Source organism: Mercenaria mercenaria, unplaced genomic scaffold (genome assembly GCF_021730395.1).
Source record: "Mercenaria mercenaria strain notata unplaced genomic scaffold, MADL_Memer_1 contig_1161, whole genome shotgun sequence".
NCBI lineage: Eukaryota > Metazoa > Mollusca > Bivalvia > Venerida > Veneridae > Mercenaria > Mercenaria mercenaria.
Genome location: NW_026459141.1, coordinates 44,296 through 65,022, shown reverse-complemented (window position 1 = coordinate 65,022; position 20,727 = coordinate 44,296). Strand labels below are relative to the sequence as shown.

The window sequence follows — 20,727 nt, the reverse complement described above, 5'->3', positions numbered from 1 at the left end:
TTCTTACAGATTTTATTAACTATCACAACAGCAATCTGTAAGTGCTGTGTGTGGTGGCAGTAAAATGTCTCCCCATACTTGAATTCAGTGTTGCTATATTTTCTTGTCTTTTGGGATCATGGAGTTCATTCAACTTTGTAGAATTTCACTTAAGCCAGTGCAAGGGGCATACTGGGTGTTGCACTCTTCATTACCTCTCATGAACAGACTCAATCAAATTGAGTTTACTATCATTTTGCTTGGTTGTATTTTATGCTTTCTTCTTTCTGATATTATTAATGTGTTCTGGGTAAATGACAAGAAAATTTGAACATACTTCTCTCCAAGTTCATGTATGAATACAACAGCAGTGTTATCTTCAGCACTTATTTCCTGTATATGTCCATGGTAATGTTCACCTTCTAAAATGACCTGAAATAGGAAATTCAAAGTTAAATGTCATGTTCACTTTGCAATATCAGAAGTAGAGGAAAACTTCATTCACCTTCTAATATGACCTGTAATAGATAATGACATGTAATATAATATTCACCTTTCAGTATAATCTGTAATATAAATATATGTAAAAACATTTGTATTTCATAACGATCTGTAATAGATAATTCCCATTCACCTATCAATATGACCTGCAAAAGATAATTTCATGTAACAATAATGTTCCCCTTCCAATAACATCTGTAACAGACAATTCCTTATAAAACAATGTCCCTGAAGTTTCAACATCGCAGGCAACAGATAATTCCATGTAAAGCAAGGTTCCCCTTCCAATAACACCTGTAACAGATAATTCTATATAAAACAGCACCCAAGTTTCAACATCGCAGATAACAGGTAATTTCATGTAAAGCAAGCTTCCCCTGCCCATAATACCTGTAATAGATAATTCCACATGAAACAATGTCCCAGTTTCAACACAACTGGTAACAGGGAATTCCATGTAAAGCAGGGTTCAACAGAGTATTTCCTATGAATCAAATTTCACCTTCTATACTGTCATGAATATTCAAAAGTGCCTACCCTCCTCATATGATCTATAACAGATTAATTAAATGTAAAGTGATATCTTCCAAGCTACATCTGTTATACAAAAGTTATGATAAATGTTCTTCCAGTTAAAAATGAATGTAACCTTTAATATTTTCTGCAATAGAAATTTTCACATTAAGTAACTTCTATTTAAGTACACCAAGATACAGTATTTGGAAAATTACATACTCGGATAGTTCAGAGGACACTGTTACCATCAACAATTTGCATTTTCTGCAGTGAAATTAACATTTATGCACCATTAGCACCAGCAGTTGATCTTGCTAGTTTAAAATTTAAAATCACTTTTAGTCACTTCACAGGTAATTAAAGAAACTATCAAAGTAAAAGTTTTTGCACATTTTCAATAAAATTCAGTATCTCTATTATAACTTCATGCAAATTACACCAACAGGGGTATGTGCTTCACCAATTAAGGTATTCACATGTAAACCAATTATGATATGATTGAAATGATGATCCATTTATCAGGCGTTCTCAAATTAAGTTTCCAGCTAAGTGAAATTAAATTTCTTCATGAGCAATCATGGCTCCAAACTGTGAGAATTTTTTCACAATACTCAGTGAAGCTCATCTCGCATTAATAGATTTCATGTTCTTGCAATAAAGAGGCAAAAAGTCTATGCCGCCTGAAAGATATGCATAAAAAGCTCTGCATGGCATCTTTTATTAGTATATTAATGATGAAGACTGACAGAGCTTGTTATCTTATGTTTCGTTTTATTCAAAAATTACTTATTTCGCTACAAAGTTGAAATACTGTATATGAACCTTTAAAAAACACTTTCTTCTAAAGTACAAACTTAAAGAGAAGCAATGCATACTGGGAATCAAACAAATGTAAAGCACTGTAACCTATTCAAAGCAACAACAGTTTTCTTTGTACTACTCTTTGCATAGTTTACTCTTCTATAAAGTCCATACTTTATCTGAGTAACCTTTAAATGACCATGCAATAAACACCAACCATCAATAACACTTAAGGAGATGTTCTGTATACAATTTTATAAGACTGAATTTTATAAAAGAAGGACTGTGCTGTCTGGTTGTTTATCCTTTTTTACAAAGATGGATGTAAGCTTATAACAAGGCAGTCTGAAAGACAGCTAAATCCCCAGCCAATGCTATGGATAGTGAAAGGGTAACATTTGACCTTTAGCTGTGACCTTGACCTTGAACTGACATGGCTGACTCATAAATTCTGAACAACGTCTTGATGAGGTGATCATTTGACCCAAGTTTCATGAAAATCCTTCAAGGGGTTTAGGAGATACAGAGCTCAAACCTTTGACCTTGAGTTGTGACATTGACCTTGAGTTGACATGGCTGACTCATGAGTTCTTGATGCGGTGATCATTTGACCCAAGTTTGATGAAAATCCTTCAAGGGGTTTAGAAGATACAGAGTGGACACAAAATGAAAGGCTCAAACCTTTGACCTTCAGTTGTGACCTTGACCTTAAGCCAGCATGGCTGACTCATAAGTTCTGCACACTGCCTTGATGAGGTGATCATTTGACCCAAGTTTGATGAAAATCCTTCAAGGGGTTTAGAAGATATAGAGCAGACACAAAATGGAAGGCTCAAACCTTTCACCCTAAGTTGTGACCTTGACCTTGAGCCGGCATGGCTGACTCATGGGTTCTGCACATCGTCTTGATGAGGTGATCATTTGACCCAAGTTTTATAAAATTCCTTCAAGGGGTTTAGGAGATATAGAGCGGACACAAATGGAAGGCTCAAACCTTTCACCCTAAGTTGTGACCTTGACCTTGAGCTGACATGGCTGACTCATGGGTTCTGCATATCGTCTTGATGAGGTGATCATTTGACCCAAGTTTTATAAAATTCCTTCAAGGGGTTTAGGAGATATAGAGCGGACACAAAATAGAAGACTCAAACCTTTGACCTTGAGTTGTGACCTTGACCTTGAGCTGACAAGGCTGACTCATGGGTTCTTCACATTGTCTTGATGAGGTGATCATTTGACCCAAGTTTCATAAAAATCCTTCAAGGGGTTTAGGAGATATGGAGCAGACAGAAAAGTGTTATGGACAGACGAACGTTCCTACATATGGATACTTATGTGGCTACTCTTTTGTTCTCTCTATTTTTCCTTTAGCCATGTAAGAGAAAAATAGCCACATAAAAGCCTTAAGGAATGAATGACATCAAAGAACAAGAGGACCATGATGGTCCTGAATCGCTCACCTGTTCCCACATGACCCAGTTTTGAGTATGACGTCGTTTTTTCTATTATTTAACATAGTGACCTAGTTTTTGAGCTCATGTGACCCAGTTTTGAACTTGACCTAGATATTATCAAGATAAAAATTCTGACCAATTTTCATGAAGATCCATTGAAGAATATGGTCTCTAGAGAGGTCACAAGGTTTTTCTATTATTTGACCTATTGACCTAGTTTTCGAAAGTACGTGACCCTGTTTTGAACTTTATCTAGATATCATCAAGATAAACAATCAGACCAACTTTCATACAGATCCCATGAAAAATATGGCCTGTTTTTTCATTATTTGACCTACTGACCTACTTTTTGATGGCACATGATCCACTTTCGAACTTGACCTAGATATCATTAAGATAAACAATCTGACCAATTTTTATGGAGATCCATTCACAAGTATGGCCTCTAGAGAGGTCACAAGGTTTTTCTATTTTTAGACCTACTGACCTAGTTTTTAACCGCACATGACCCTGTTTCAAACTTGACCTAGATATCATCAAGATGAACATTCAAACCAACTTTCATACAGATCCCATGAAAAATATGGCCTTTAGAGAGGTCACAAGGTTTTTCTATTATTTGACCTACTGACCTAGTTTTTGATGGTACGTGACCCACTTTCGAACTTGACCTAGATATTATCAAGATGAACATTCAGACCAACTTTCATACAGATCCCATGAAAAATATGGCCTCTAGAGAGGTCACAAGGTTTTTCTATTATTTGACCTACTGACCTAGTTTTTGATGGCACGTGACCCACTTTCGATCTTGACCTAGATATCATCAAGGTGAACATTCTGACCAATTTTCATGAAGATCTCATGAAATATATGGCCCCTAGAGAGGTCACAAGGTTTTTCTATTTTTAGACCTACTGACCTAGTTTTTGACGGCACGTGACCCAGTTTCGAACTTGACCTAGATATCAAGATGAACATTCAGACCAACTTTCATACAGATCCCATGAAAAATATGGCCTTTAGAGAGGTCACAAGGTTTTCCTATTATTTGACCTACTGACCTAGTTTTTGAAGGCACGTAACCCAGTTTCAAATCTGATCTAGATATCATCAAGGTGAACATTCTGACCAATTTTCATGAAGATCTTGTGAAATATATGGCCTCTAGAGAGGTCACAAGGTTTTTCTATTTTTAGACCTACTGACCTAGTTTTTGATTACACGTGACCCAGTTTCAAACTTGACTTAGATATCATCAAGGTGAACATTCTGACCAATTTTCATGAAGATCTTGTGAAATATATGGCCTCTAGAGAGGTCACAAGGTTTTTCTATTTTTAGACCTACTGACCTAGTTTTTGACCGCAGTTGACCCAGTTTCGAACTTGACCTAGATAACATCAAGCTGAACATTCAGACCAACTTTCATAAAGATCCCACAAAAAATGTGACCTCTAGAGTGGTCACAAGCAAAAGTTTACGGACGCAGACACGCACGGACGCGGCGCGATCACAAAAGCTCACCTTGTCACTTTGTGACAGGTGAGCTAAAAAGTACAGTTACCTATTGTTCCTATAGCCACCTAAGTATGCAAATGTGAGCTCGGAAGGACAGAAGGACAGACGGAGACCATTCCTATAACCCCCTACCACTTGTGGCAGGGGATTAATAAAAAGATTACTAACAAGGTAATATACAATACTGGATAAATTTGGACAAGTACCTATTCCCAAAATGATTTTTGACTCACCTACCAACTTTCTATTTCTTTCAATGGGTACTTGTCCAAAAATATTGTCAAATTGTACAGAACAAATTGTTAACAGGAACTGTCCGTAAGACAGCGCGCCCACTATCAAGCGATTTGACAGTAAAATGAATTTATGTTTCAATAAGTAACCTCTACTTTAAAAGGAAGATATACCAAGTCATTATCTTATATTGTACTAAAGTTATATCCAGAAAGCGAAGATTGCCAAAAAAACTTTAAATATGAAAAGGGCATAATTCTGTCAAAAATACAATTAGAATTATGGGGAATGTAAACCTCACATGCAGATGATTGTTATAAAGAAATATTTTTGATTTCAAGTAATTATCTTTTAAAGTACCAAAGATATGTCTATAAACAAAGCTTTTGAAAAATTTCTAACATGAAAATAATTCAAAGTATAACAACTTGGTGACCTTGACCTTGGGTATAATGGGCCCAGCCCCTGCACAATGTTTATGTGAAATAACAGTAAGATACAAGCAATAGTAACAAAGATATGACAGAAAAACAAAGGCTGCCAAAAAACTTTAACCTTAAAAATAACCTAAGCATAACACCTTGATGACTTTGACCTTGGGTATAATGGGCCCAGCCCCTGCACATACTTTGTTTGTATGATGGACAATATTTAAGTAAAGTTACAGTAAGATATAAGCAATAGTAACAAAGATATGACAGAAAAACAAAGGTTGGCGAAAAACTTTAACCTTAAAAATAACCTAAGTATAACACCTTGGTGCCTTGACCTTGGGTTTAATGGACCCAGCCCCTGCACATACTTTGTTTGTAGGCTGGACAATGTTTATGTGAACTTACAGTAAGATATAGGGCGGGGCGTATGTTCTCCGTGACTATTTGATAAACGACATTGTGTCTGAAATCATTAGTCCCCCACCTCTGATTCATGTGGGAAAGTTGGCAGTTACTTGCGGAGAACAGGTTTGTACTGGTACAGAATCCAGGAACACTGGTTAGGTTAATTGCCCGCTGTCACATGACTGAAATACTGTTGAAAAACGGCGTTAAACCCAAAACAAACAAACAAATACAGTAAGATATAAGCAACAGTAACAAAGAAATGACAGAAAAACAAAGGATGCCGAAAAACTTTAACCTTAATAACAACTTGAAGACCTTAACCTTGTGTATAATGGGCCTAACCCCTGCAATACTTATGTGTATGCTGGGCAATGTTTATGTGAACTTACAGTAAGATATAAGCAACAGTAACAAAGATATAACAGAAAAACAAGTTTCCGAAAAACTTTAACCTTAAAAATAACCCAAGTATAAAAACTTGGTGATCTTGACCTTGAGTATAATGGGCCCAGCCCCTGAACATAATGTGTTTGCATTCTGAACAATGTTAATGTGAAGTTACAGTAAGATATAAGCAATAGTAACAAAGAAAATCAAAGTTTGCTGAAGAACTTCAACCAAGAATTTTTCTTAGCTCACGCCCACGCCAGGGCGAGTAGAATAGCACCCCTATCCTCTGAATAGTGGAATTAAAAATCATACATAAATTGAATTTCACTTTCTGACAAAACTGCTTACCTTCACAAATTTTATAAGATTTCACAAACCATACAAAAATTTTAAAATGCAAATTCATTTTTTAACACAAAGAGTAATTACCACAAGAACTTTACATTTCAAAATCACAGATAGCAAGACATCCAGAGATGAAGCTGCTTCTGTCCACAATAAAATAGAACATATAAAATTAAATTATCTCTAGTCAGAAAATTAAATTATGTCTAGTCAGAAATTAATGTTACATACTTTTTTGCTAAGTTTTTATGTTTGCCATTTCAATCAATTAATTTATGTGTCGCTAAAGAAATGTAAATGTGGTTTATTTTGAATACTGTCTCACCAACCATACAGTGATAAGATGAACTGCTTTTGAAATCATGATAATTTTATATGAATATCTACTTTGCCAGGTATCATGACCGAAATTTCTAATGTTACGGTAACTGAGATGTATGAAAAGGAAATCATATTTGTAATGATTCTGAAATAAGGGTGGAGTTACTTCTGTATAATCAATGATTTTATTACCTACTTATTTAAATTTTCGAACTTCTCCACCTTGCATAAAGCTAGAGCTGTCACAGGAGTGTAGACACGTCGTGAGGCCTCTGATAATGGGGCGCTGTGAGACATTGACAGGGTGGGTATGGCTCGGGTGTCCCCTCCCAGGTTATGGGATTTTTTTGCAAAATGTACCATAAATGACACAATTTCCTTGCATTTAGATACCATATAATGAATTATATCAAGATGTTATGAAACATTCATATAAGAGGGTCATGATGACCCTGGATCGCTCACTTGAGTAATATGAGATACATGTTGCAAATGTCAAACTGATGCTAAAATATTGAGAAAGTAAGTCAGTAGGTCATATTCAAGGTCACTGTAAGTCAGTTTTAAAATTGGTGTTCAAAACTGTACATGTCATCCAAATTTCAAGGCTGTATCTTAAAAAACAAGAAAGTAGGTCAGTAGGTCAAGGTCACAGCCAGTTGACACCTAATTACTTGGGTCATCAGGTAATTATAATCAAACAGTCTAGGAAATATGATCAAATAATTTTTGAAGTATATTTTCCTATATAACTCATATAACAAGTGACCCCCAGGGCAGTGCCTCTTTTAACTCCAGGGGCATAACTTGAACAAACTCGTTAGAGATTCACTTGGCAACTCTACATACCAAATATCAAAGGCCTAGGCCTTGAACTTTCAGTCAAGATTAAAAAAAAAAATCCTAAAGATTTTTTGTCTTTGTAAAACTTGGGACCCCCGGGGCAGGGCCTCGTTTCTTCCATGGGGCATAAATTGAACAATTTTGGTAGAGAACCATTAGGCAATGCTACATACCAAAATATCATAGGCCTAGGCCCTGTGATTTTCAGACAAAAAGATTTTTAAAGGTGTTTCCTATATAAATATATGTAAAATTTGGGACCCCTTGCTGGGGTCTCTACTCGGGGGCATAATATGAATAATCTTGGTAGAGAACCACTAGGCAATGCAACATACCAAATATCAAAAACCTATGCCTTGCAGTTTCAGAAAATAAGATTTTAAAAAATTTTCCCATACAAGTCTAAGTAAAACTTGAGACCCCCACAAGGTGGGGCCTCTTCCCCCCGCAACCTCCCCCCCCCCCAGGGGCATAATTTGAACAATCTTCACAGAGGATCATTAAATTAACTTGCCAATTTCACTTATTAGCAATACACATCACTACTGGATGCACATACCATTAAACATGGTTTAAAACCCTGTAAAATATCCATTAAAATAGGAAAAACCGTTAATTAATCCCATTAATTCTTGCATCACTTTATTTAACAGGTTTCACAATATTAATGGGTTACATGTTAAAATATCATTAAAACACCCATTTTTGACCATGAATCATGCCATTAAAAATTTAGTTTGATAGCTAAAATAGTTAATGGCTTTGAAAAAATAGTGAAATTCTGTATATTTTTAATTTAACAGGATTATTCATGGCCCTTAAATTTGATTTAATGCCCATTAAATGTTCAGGTTGTGTACGATTTCATTTGAGAGTAAACTTAATGGCCCTTAACAGCAATGTAATGCCCATAAAATCCGACATTCTGTAAATTGTGATTCGTATATATTCTCTTTTTGGTTTTTGGCTTGCTCTCCTATTGAATGCTTATAATTCCAGTCTCATGTTGTTCTAAAATGGACTTTAATCACAATAAATACATACTAAGCACACATCTTCTATAATATATCATGATGTTATATTTAGTTGCATTAAAGTTATTTCCCCTTGATGCAGTTACGCCATTTTTTCAAATGTTTGCCAAATTGTGTTCCTACAAAAATCGGATTTATTTCAATGAAAGTCGGATAAAAACGTATTAATTTATTTGATAACATCAATCTACATTATTTTGGTAAGGGTAAATATGTATTGATGCATGCCACTTTTTCTGTTCTTTGTTTTTCTTGTCCAAATAATCAGCATTTGTATAAGAAAATGGGTGGGGTAAGGAATTTACATTATAAAATGTGTTCAGACTAGTTTAGATTTTCAAATTTTCCAATCCTTGAGTAGAAACTAAGGTTTTTAGAGAAGTGAACAGTACACATAATTGTGAAGATTTACAGTCTGATTTAAATTCATTTGGGGCATGGGCGGATCAATCGCTTCTTCATTTCAATGAATCAATGAGTGTGGTACGCTTGATTGGAGATGGGAGAAGCTACTTGTGATGCAATCCCTCAAACATTTGCTCCTAGCTGTTTAAGTGCATGCTTGTGAGCACAAAGCACTGAAGTAGAGCTAAATTGTGACTGCCCATTGTTCGCTGACATTGTCATCAACAGTTGCTTTTTGAATACACCTGATGCCTAATGTCTGTACCAATAAAAACTTGGTCAGAATGTTTGTCAATATTATAATGTTAATAATAACTACCCACATGGTCACTTGATCTATTAAACCGGTACCTGTAAATCTTCTCAGTACAACTCAATACAATACAATATCCATTTATTTTCTCATTTCATATGAACATATGACAGAATAAGGATACAATATAACAAGTGTTTGTACGAGGCTGTTACATGTGTTTACATTACAAAATAATAAGAGAGAAAAGAAGAAACAAAATTAATATTCTTCTAGCATTTTACAAAACAGTACATTATGTATAGATACTATTACATGTGTAGTAATACGTAGTTTAAATCAATACGGCAAATATTAATATGAAGTTGATTATCTTAAGATGTCTAATTCTGATGGCAAATTTTCAAGGCCCTTAATTTGATATACAATTAAAATATGATGAACCCATTAAAATTGAATCTGACATATTTAATGAGACCATTAATCAATTTTTTAATAATTAAAGGCCATTAACAGAGTATTAAAAAAATTAATGGCCCCATTAGTTCTTACTAATTAATGTGAAATTAAGGGGTACTTTTTTAATGGCACATTAATTTCATGCCAATTAAAATTTTTCATGGAATTTTAAGGAGCCTGTTAACTTATTTTAATGGTTTATTTTAGGCAGCTTTTCATGGCCATCAAAGTCATTTTTAATGTATGGCATTAAAACTATGGTCATGAAAATCTCATTAAATAGTAAGAAGTAATGGGTGAATTTTAATGGTGACCTGTTAAAACTCTGTTAAAAACGTTTGAAAAATTTAAGGCCAATTTCATGACCCTTTTAATGGCATGTGCATCCAATAACGCATGTCCCCAATTTCCTCCGTTTTGCCTCTCCAAATTTGTATAAGCAAAGAAAGTGGATGAAAAAATCTGGATATTTTCAAAACATCTGAAACACCGTCTTGCAGCCCCAGTCGCGGCACCTCTGGAGTGACGGATTATACCTTGTCACAAAAGTTAGCCAATGTCAAAGTGGAACTTGTCCTAAGTTTGATGATGTTACACCTGTATATCAAAATGATTTAAATCTGTACCTGACCATGCAAAAAAAGTTCTACTGTTCTGGGTCAATGTGACCTTTATCTTTGACCTACTGACCTCAAAATCATTAGGGATCATCTGCTGGTCATGATCAACCTTTCTATTAAGTTTCGTGATCCTAGGCCCAAGAGTTTTTGGGTTATCATACTGAAACGATTTAACTGTTCTGGGTCACTGTTACCTTGACCTTTGACCTCAAATCAATAAGGGTTATCTGCTGGTCATGACCAACCTGCCTATCAACTTTCATGATCCTAGGCCCAAGCGTTCTCAAGTTACTGCATAGCGAGTTAATTCTGTGGGTAAAAATTTCTGCGGTTCTGCCCTAAAATGGGCCTAGTTTATTTCTGCGTTTTTTCTTTCTGCGACCTTTGAGAAAAGCAGGAATTAATTTTTGTGGTTTGCATCAACCAGAAGTAAATTCTGCACATGGGAAATAGCTACCGCATTTACTTCGTCATAATTAATGACTCAAATGCATATCATTCTAGTCAGTTATGTCTAGGATAGTGAAAGTTGGTGCAGCTGATTTATGTTTAAATCTGATTTCTTTTCATTAGCGTGCATGATCAGAATGCAGAGTTAAGAATAAATATTGTAGGTCTAGTACCGGTATTTCATTTTGAAAGACATTTTCATTTAATGTAACACTGCTTGCAGAAAAATTTCTGATTTGTTTACAAATATATACAATATCTATTTTATTTTCCCAAATTTATATAAAGTTTGTCAAACTTTTCATAAACCTAGCGCGTTTTGTGATATACGCTTGTAAAGATTACACGCCCGAAACAGTAACCAATTTCATTCATGGACAACAGATTGATACAATAACAAAAGCAATCAACCACAATTGATACCGTGTGAATAACTTGATAGCAGACGAAAAAGTCATGAGGTAAAGATAACGGGTCATTATATTAAGCGAAATATCAAAGTTTATTTCTGCGTCAAAAAATTCTGCTGATAGTTTAAATGTGCGGAATTTATTTCTGCATGACAGCATCGGACCGCAGAATAAGCAGAAATAAAACCCGCAGAATTAATCCGCCATACGGTATCATCCGGAAATATTACCTTTCCTAAAACAAAGATCAACATTAGTTTTATTGTTAATAGAGAGCTAGTAATGCAGCTGTCAAATCCTGCAGTTTTGTATAAAGAGAAAACTGTATGTTGCTGCATTTATACCAGTTCATTACTTTTAACTCTTACGACTGATTGTATACCTTCTTCTTGGAATTAAAAATAGCACTGATTAGTTCAGCAAAAGCAACTTTCCGTTATATTATATGTAATCAAAATGGACAAATTAACTTGAGAGTTGAACCTATAACTACCTAAAAATCTCACAACCTAAATTTACCATGCGAGGGAGGGAGGAAGGACTGCAGTGTAGAGGTGCCTAATTTCCAAGTTTGTTAGGTGTTTGAATGCTTATAGAATCAAAAGAAATATACTTTTTAAATGGCTCTCAATTGGAAATGTAAGGTGTCAAAGCTTTATTATTGTTATTTAACCGAGTTCCAGCTTAGTACAGAGATATTTTTAATGTTTTTGATTTTATCAAGACATTAAAACATCCATAGCTGACTACTGAAATGTTAAATTAGGATAACATGCATCTTTTAGTTCAGCGTAATTATGAATGGCATTCACCCTCGCAGCGCAGCATTCAATACAAGAAAATATGAATACTGATCAATTTCAATTCGTTTATCCACAAAATGCATTCATGAACTTACAACTGACAGATCTCAATTTAGATTCATTGAACCAGCATGTCTCAAATAGTAGCATGTTTTATCCACAACAGTGAAAAAAATTCATTTGATTATCTTTGTGATAAAAAAGAATACCAGATAGTCACTTGACCATGAAATTGATTTTTTTTTCAATCAATTTCATAACTAATATCTACTCCATTAAGATATATACTATTACAATTTCAACTTAATATTTCATATCAAACTAGAGCTATCACTAAATGTGATTCATAACCCCACTTAAAAAGCTCTGTGCGCAAAGGCCATTTTGGTATTAAATGATACCTACTGACATATTTTCGATACTATTCACTGCACCTCTTATGTCCAGTAAAGGAGATAATTTTATATGTATTTATAAATGAGTTATGGAGTCAATTTCATTTTTATCTATTATTTTGTCAAATTACAGGGAATTAAAGTTTCTGTCATAAACCATAAAATGTTTAAAGTAAGTAAAAATGTTTTTATATAAAAATGAAAATGGTGAGGAAAAAGTCATGACAGAGTTATGGTTCTTCTGTTCTTCCTTTCAGTTCATTATCATCTCTCTCTGTCTCTTGCTAGAGTGAAAAGTTATCGCCTTAAGTTATTGGAAGGAAAAAGGCTGGTAGCTTGTTTATTGTTCAAGCCAGATTTATGGCAACTTTTCCTTTCAAATCCTAATGACAAGTATCACTGTACCAAGTTGTATAAAAATCCCTTAATTAAAGTTATTCTGTTCAATACTGATAATATGAAAAATTAAATGCAATTAAAAAGGGAGACAATTTCATATAATAAGTCAGGGTTATGGGTTACGTTTGCTTGCTTTACACTGTAAGTCACATTAATACAGAAGACTGATGCTTTTGTAGAAAAGGGCGTATCTTCCCCAAAGCATAGTAGTAATAGGCAAGAAGTTAGTAGGGGACAGAAGTGAAAGTCAGAGACACTGATGGTTGTCTTAGCAACTAAAATGCAATAGGGATCATCAACTCGGCATGTCTAATCATCCCATGAAGTTTCAACATTCTGGGTAAAGTGGTTCTCAAGTTATGGATTGGAAATGGGTTTCAATGTTCTGGCCCCTGTGACCTGGACCTCTGACAGAATGGCCCCAAGATCAAAGGGGGTCATCTACTAGGCATGTCCAATCATCCCATGAAGTTCCAATATTCTGGGTTAAGTTGTTCTCATGTTACTGATTGGAAATTGTTTTAAAATATTTTTCTCCCTCCACCCCCTCTATGACCTTGACCTTTTATCTAGTGACCCCAAAATCTATATGGGTCATCTACTCTGAATGTCCAATCATCCAATGAAGTTTCAGCATTCTGGGTCTAGTGATTCACATGATATTGATCAGAAACTGTTTTCCATGTTCAGGCCCCTGTGACCTTGACCTCTAAAAGAATGGCCCCAAGATCAATAGAGGTCATTTACTAGGTATGTCCAATCATCCTATGAAGTTTCAATGTTCTGGGACAAGTGGTTGTCAAGTTATGGATTGGAAATGGATTTCCATGTTCTCGCCCCTGTGACCTTGTACTTTGATCAAGTAGCCCCAAAACCAATAGGGGTCATCTACTCTGTAAGTCCTATCACCCTATAAAGTATGAAGGTTCTCGGTCAAATGGTTGTCAAGTTATCAATCTGAAATTATTTTCCATGTTTTGGCCCCTGTGATCTCGACCTTAAATCAAGTGATCCCAAATTCGATAGGGGTCATTTACCATGCATGTGCAATCATCCTATAAGTTTAAATATTCTAAGTTCAGTGGTTCTTAAGTTAATGATTGGGAATGGTTTTCCATGTCCGGGCCCCCGTGACCTTGACCTTTGATCAAAAGACCCCAAAGTCTACTTGGTTAGCCCTATTATCTTATGAAGTTTGAAGGTTCTAGGTCAAATGGTTCTCCAGAAATAGTTTGATGGATTCTGGCCCTTGTGACCTTGATCTTTGATAGAATTACCCCAAAACCAGCAGTTTATCTACTGTGCAAGTCTAATCATCCTATGAAGTTTGAAGGTTCTGGGTCAAACAGTTGTCAAGTAATTAATCAGAAATGGTTTTCCATGTTCTGGCACTTGTGACCTTAACCTTAATCAAGTGATCCCATAATCATTAATTTAGGAGTCATCTACACTGCATGTTCAATCATCCTATGAAGTTTCAACATTCTGGGTCCAGTGGTTCTCAAGTTAATGATTGGAAAAGGTTTTCCATGTTCAGGCCCCTGTGATCTTGACCTTTGATCAAGTGACCCAAAAAACAGAAGGGGTCATCTACTCTCTAAGCCCTACCATCCTAGTAAGTTGGAAGGATCTAGATCGAATGGTTCTCCAGAATTTTACTGATCGGAAATGAAGTTTGATGGATGGACGGACAGACAGGGCAAAAAGGATATGTCTCTCCCCACTATAATGGGGGTAGACAGAAGTAAAATTTATTCCTTTAATGTTACAAAGTGGGAAAGTATACAAAAAGGGAAACAGCTTTATTATTCAGGGCAGAGCTATGAATGTTGCGTCTTTCTATTCCCCTTATAGACATCGATGTACCACAAAACACTACATTAAATTCCTTTCAGCGGATTTAATGTCTTTCTCTTAAATATCAAAATTGTGAATCAGAAAAGCAGTTTAAGTTATGGGACTTGTTACGTCAATTTCTTCAAGATCCGATGCAATACCTTCATTAGTTTCAGAGCTATTTCAAGAAAATAACAACGTCCTAACAAAATCCTACAGGCAAAATCTGTATACATGAAATATCTACCACAATTCAAATTCTCAAATTGATCCTCAATAAAAAGTTGTTGACAGGCTAACAATCTTCTTGATTCTTTCAAAAGGCAGTAATTTACACATTCTAACAAATGTGATCTTAAAGAAGCGAACCAGAAACTCCCCTTGGTTTAAAAATTTATCTGTAAGAGAAGTTAAAAACTAACCTGGCATTTATCTCCTGGTGCAAACCGTTCTCTATATTCGGGAGACTCTTTGATTTGCTCTGAAAAAAGGATAAAAACATCTCTAATTCTGAACTGTATGATGGAAGTAATTAACTAGCTTTCTAACACGATCCTTAGCAGTTGCTATATAAACATATAGCGAAATCGCCTATACATGAGTCTATGATAAAATATAGCGCTTGCATTCCACCCTACGATTGTAACATGACTGTGAGATTCTACTCTGCTTCCGTTATATACAGACTAAATACTTGACTTTTTCAGTGCTATGTAGTAGTAATAAAAAGTACATCAAATTTTCTGAAACAAACGATTTCTAACTGATGAATTTATTTGTTTATATTTTTACCATAAGAAAATGTTTTAGACGGTAAGTTTCAACTTCAACACCAAAGCATCTATGTCTGGTCATGTGTGTAGTGTACAATTTCTGTGTTGTAGGCACCACAAATGTCAAGTAGATTCTACTTGGACAGTAAATAAATTATAATTCATGTTCCAATCTTCCAGACTCATGTGTTTACTTGTTTATATGCCGCCGCAATGTTCTGGCGTGTATGTTTCAGTGCCATCATGTAGGTTATGTGTACTATTTTTAGAAACTGCATATATAAACTTTGAATGAAGTATTTACTTCTGATTTCTATATCTGACCTAAGATGTTATTGAAAAAATTTTTTTTACAGCAGTAACTACTTAATACTTTAATTAAAATTTACTGAATATCGGAAAATTCCGTTTTATGCAATCCTTTCCATTCGTGGGGAGGATTTTATAATAGCAAATGGCCAGCCGAATGACATATCGAGCTAAAATGTAGTGCTGTAAAATGCGAAGAATTTGCGTGTTTAGAATCGAAATAATAAATATGTTCCAATAATTTTATCAGTTAATAAAATATACGCACTCGTGATTTAATTATTACGCATCCGAACTCCTGCCCATATTTTATTAACTGATAAAATATAGGCACACATTTATTATTTCTTAACTAAAACCTTAAAGCTAGATAAGGCAGAGCCTGTAATTTCTATGACAGACTTATGCAGCAACCAGACGTGTACTGATCTATGTTAAGTCTGAAATTCAGCCCTAAGAATAAGAATTGAAATATTCAGCATGTCATTACTTTATTACAAAATAAGTCTGATGATATTTACTGAGATGTCTCTAGCTGCTGCATTCATGTAAAGTTTTATTACATTCTGTTAGCAGATTAAAGTGTAAGAGTCAAGATTCAGACCTAGAACATTGATGAATACAAGCCCTTGAGAACAATGTAGACTGCAGCTTTCTCAGACCTAGAATGTTAATAATATAGGTCCTGAAAAACAACACAGAGAGCAGCTTTCTCAGACTTAAAACATTTAATTTAACGAATACAGGCCCTCGAGATCAAAGTAGACAAAAGCTTTCTCAGGCCTAGAACATTAATGAATACAGGCCCTCGAGATCAAAGCAGACAAAAGCTTTCTCAGGCCTAGAACATTAATGAATACAGTCCCCCGAGATCAAAGCAGAAAACAGCTTTCTCAGACCTATGAATACAGGCACTGGAGAACAACACAGTCTGCAGCTTTCTCAGACCTAGAATGTTAATAATATAGACCCTGAAGAACAAAGGACAGAGCAGCTTTCTCTGACTGAGAACTTTAATGAATACACACCCTCGAGATCAAAGCAGATAGCATCTCTCTCAGACCTTGAACATTAATGAATACAGGCCCTCAAGATCAAAGCTGACAGCATCTCTCTCAGACCAAGAACATTAATGTATACAGGCCCTCGAGATCAAAGCAGACAAAAGCTTTCTCAGACCTAGAACATTAATGTATATAGGCCCTCGAGATCAAAGCAGACAGCATCTCTCTCACACCTTGAACATTAATGAATATAGGCCCTAGAGAACAACAGAGAGAGCAGCTTTCTCAGACCTAGAACGTAAATGAATACACGCCCTTGAGGTCAAAGCAGACAGCATCTCTCTCAAACCTAGAACATTAAGAATACAGGCTGTCGAGATCAAAGCAGACAACAGCTTTCTCAGACCTAGAACATTAATAATATAGGCCCTGAAGAACAACACAGACAGCAGCTTTTTCAGACCTAGAACGTAAATGAATACAGGCCCTCGAGATCAAAGCAGATAGCATCTCTCTCAGGCCTAGAACATTAATGAATACATGCCCTCAAGATCAAAGCAAACAAGAGCTTAATCAGACCTAGAACATTAATGAATACAGGCCCTCGAGATCAAAGCAGACAACAGCTTTCTCTGACCAATAACGTTAATGAATACAGACCCTTGAGATCAAAGCAGACAGCATCTCTCTCAGACCTAGAACATTTATGAATACAGACCCTGGTGATCAAAGCAGACAGCATCTCTCTTGACCTAGAACGTTAATGAATACAGGCCCTGGTGATCAAAGCAGACAACATCTTTCTCTGACCTAGAACATTAATGAATACAGGCCCTCAAAATCAAAGCAGACAGCAGCTTTCTCAGACCTAGAACTTTAATGAATACAGACCCTGGTGATCAAAGCAGTCAAAAGCTTTCTCAGACCTAGAACGTTAATGAATACAGGCCCTCAAAATCAAAGCAGACACCAGCTCTCTACGACCTAGAACTTTAATGAATACAGACCCTGGTGATCAAAGCAGACAAAAGCTTTCTCAGACCTAGAACGTTAATAAATACAGGCCCTTGAGATCAAAGCAGACAGCATATTTCTCAGACCTAGAATGTTAATGAATATGCATGCAGACTGCAATTTTTTCTCAGACCTAGAACATTAATGAATACAGTACCTAGAGATCAAAGCAGACAGCATCTCTCTCAGACCTAGAATGTTTGTGAATAAAAGTTATGAAGACAAAGAAGAGGCTAGTTTTCAGTGCTGTTTGTCTTTGGGATACTGGTGTAAGGCAAAGCATGTAAGGATCTTTCACATATTGAAGGTGCAGACTGAAATTTCTGGTTCCAGGGTAATTGTGTAATTGTTAATGAAGCTCTGCCAAGTTACTGCCTAAACAGTGCCCTGAGAACCAGCTATTTTCATCTGTACCTACAACCAGTGATAGTTTCTTTTTCTCGAATACCATATTCTGCAAATATTTGAAGAAAGTTAATAAAATTGATGTTTTTTTAAGCATTATTTGATTATAGTAGACTCTACCTTACGGGCTTAAACATTCATTCTCGAACTACAACTTGAGAGTCCCCATTTGCACAAATAAAGTGTCTTTCCTGAGAAAAGCAGTATGGTGTCTTCCTACCTAAATATACTTATTTTTTCCATAGCCTTTTAAGTATACTAGATGTCCACGTGCAACATGTCGAGCCCACCTGCTGTCAAAAGCACTACCATTTATGATACTACTAAAAGAATGCTTTAAAATAGAAATTTGTTTATAAGAAACCCTCAATCCATGGCTGAGTTACAGCCTGGACAAGGAAAACTGCACCAAAGTTTGACCGTTGATCTATAAGTAAGCTACCAATCTGGTTGTTGCACATGTGCACACATCACCTTATCGAGGCAAACATTTGTGCCAAAGTATTTAGGATCTCTGAGTTACAGCCCGGACAAGCAAAACGGCATGGCGTTTTGATCTTTGACCTCAAAGCTACCAATCTGGTTCTTGCACGCAACAAAACACCATGTCATTTAGGCAAACATATGTGCCAAGTTATTTCAGAATCCCTTGATCCATGGATAAGTTACAGCCCAAACAAACTCGGATGGACGCACACATGAACGGAACCGCCATTGTGACAATTATGTCGAGCTAGTGGGCTCAACAAAAACTTCTGAAAAAGTGATACTGCTTAAGACTATCAATCCAGGAATAGAAATATTCATATCCCCGTCATTCATTACAACTAGGCTTAAATAAATCCTGTCACATATTGTTCTTTAAGAGTACTTAATTATGTCAGTGTTCTGTCTAGCACTTGATTCATTGATCTATTATTAAGCTGTCAATACAAAAACACCAGCATGAAACATATACAGTACCCCCTTTGAACAAAATTTGTAATGATTTTCTTTTATTTTGCTAATTACATAGCCAACATTTGTACGATGAATGATGAATGATATCTTTTGAGTATAAATCAGTTCTGCCTATATAAAAAGATTATATAACTGGAAAGGATATTTTTTCTATGGGTCTTTTTATGAATGTAAATAAAACTAACATTCTATGTTAAAAAAAATTCCTTTTTAATTAATGTTGTACAATAATTATTGCAGTAACCTGAACAACTTATGTTGTTTATTTTGTACTTTAAGTATGCAATATGAAAGTCAGAAAAATAGTATGGTGATTAGATAGCTAAACTGAAACCAAAAATGTGCATATAGGGCCCAAGTGCCTGCTAAAAATAACAACCTGTCAAAAAAGACCACTAATAGGCCAAAATTCCAGAGTTATGTCCCCTCCAACAATATAATTTTCTTTATGTAAATCCTGCTTTATTAAATGTGAGTTACGACTGTAATGCCTGAAGAAGAAACTTAAAAAAAATTTTTTTTTTTTCATAAAGAACTATTATTTTATCAAACTGCAAAATATATTTTACAACTTACTCATAAATGAAGAAAATAAATCAATTTTACCATTATGAAACCTCTAATTTCAACTAGAAGGCGTTTTTGTCACAAAAACGTATGTCTCCCCTGTATGTATACCTTTAGCTCTGGCGGCCATTTTGTACAGTGAAGTGGAACATGTCAGTGATAAGCACAACAAGGCTTGGTACTGATCACTCCTGTGACATGTTGTCGAAATCTGTCCTGTAGTTCGACCTGTGAAAGCCCGACAAGATTTTTCTATTTCTAGCTCTGGAGGCCATTTTGTGCAGCAAAGCTGAACATGCTGGCAACATACACAGGCCTTCCAGCATAGCCTTGCAAAAAAGTAGGAGGTCCCTACACAAAAAAGTAGGAAAAAAAGGAGGTTTGCAAACAAAAGTAGGAAAAGTAGGAGGTTATTTACATAAAATTTGCACTGGGGGCACCAGTCTAGAAGGAAGAGGTCACTGCCAAAATGCATAGCGAGTGCTGAGAGCGGGTAGGTATTGCAGGGGTCCCCCCACCTCCTGGATTTGTTTTTCGAAATACAGGTATGAAATGGTAGCCTCTGGTGCATTTCCTGGTGGCTGTACTCCCCTCATTTTAGGGAGGTCAGGGGGTTCTCCCCCTGGAAATTTTTGAAATACAGGCATGAAACGGTGGCCTCTGGTGCATTTCTGGGTCTAACTTTTGAGAAAAACTATTCCTTTGCCAAAATAGCAGTGTATCTTTGATGAGTATAGGCCACTTCTCAGTCAACTGGGGGGCATGAGCCCCCTCAGGCCAGCCCTGGATCCAGGACTGTACATTGGCAACCAAATGATGGCTCCAGATGTCTTGACTGGCAGTTTCTGTGCTTGAATCAGTGTACCCATATGGTTTGGTAGGAT

The 20,727-nt window shown here is 35.8% G+C and overlaps 1 protein-coding gene across 1 annotated transcript in view; it reads right to left on the bottom strand.

Moving 5' to 3' along the window:
- Positions 1-36: 36 nt before the first annotated feature.
- The window catches only part of LOC128551491 (putative bifunctional UDP-N-acetylglucosamine transferase and deubiquitinase ALG13), a gene marked incomplete at its 5' end in the record, with an annotated part of 60,624 nt that continues 39,933 nt past the window's right edge, over positions 37-20,727 (bottom strand). The window contains 2 exons of the mRNA XM_053532365.1: positions 37-411; positions 15,234-15,292. Coding sequence (XP_053388340.1) covers positions 214-411; positions 15,234-15,292 — 257 coding nt within the window. The remainder of the gene's footprint in view (positions 412-15,233; positions 15,293-20,727) is intronic.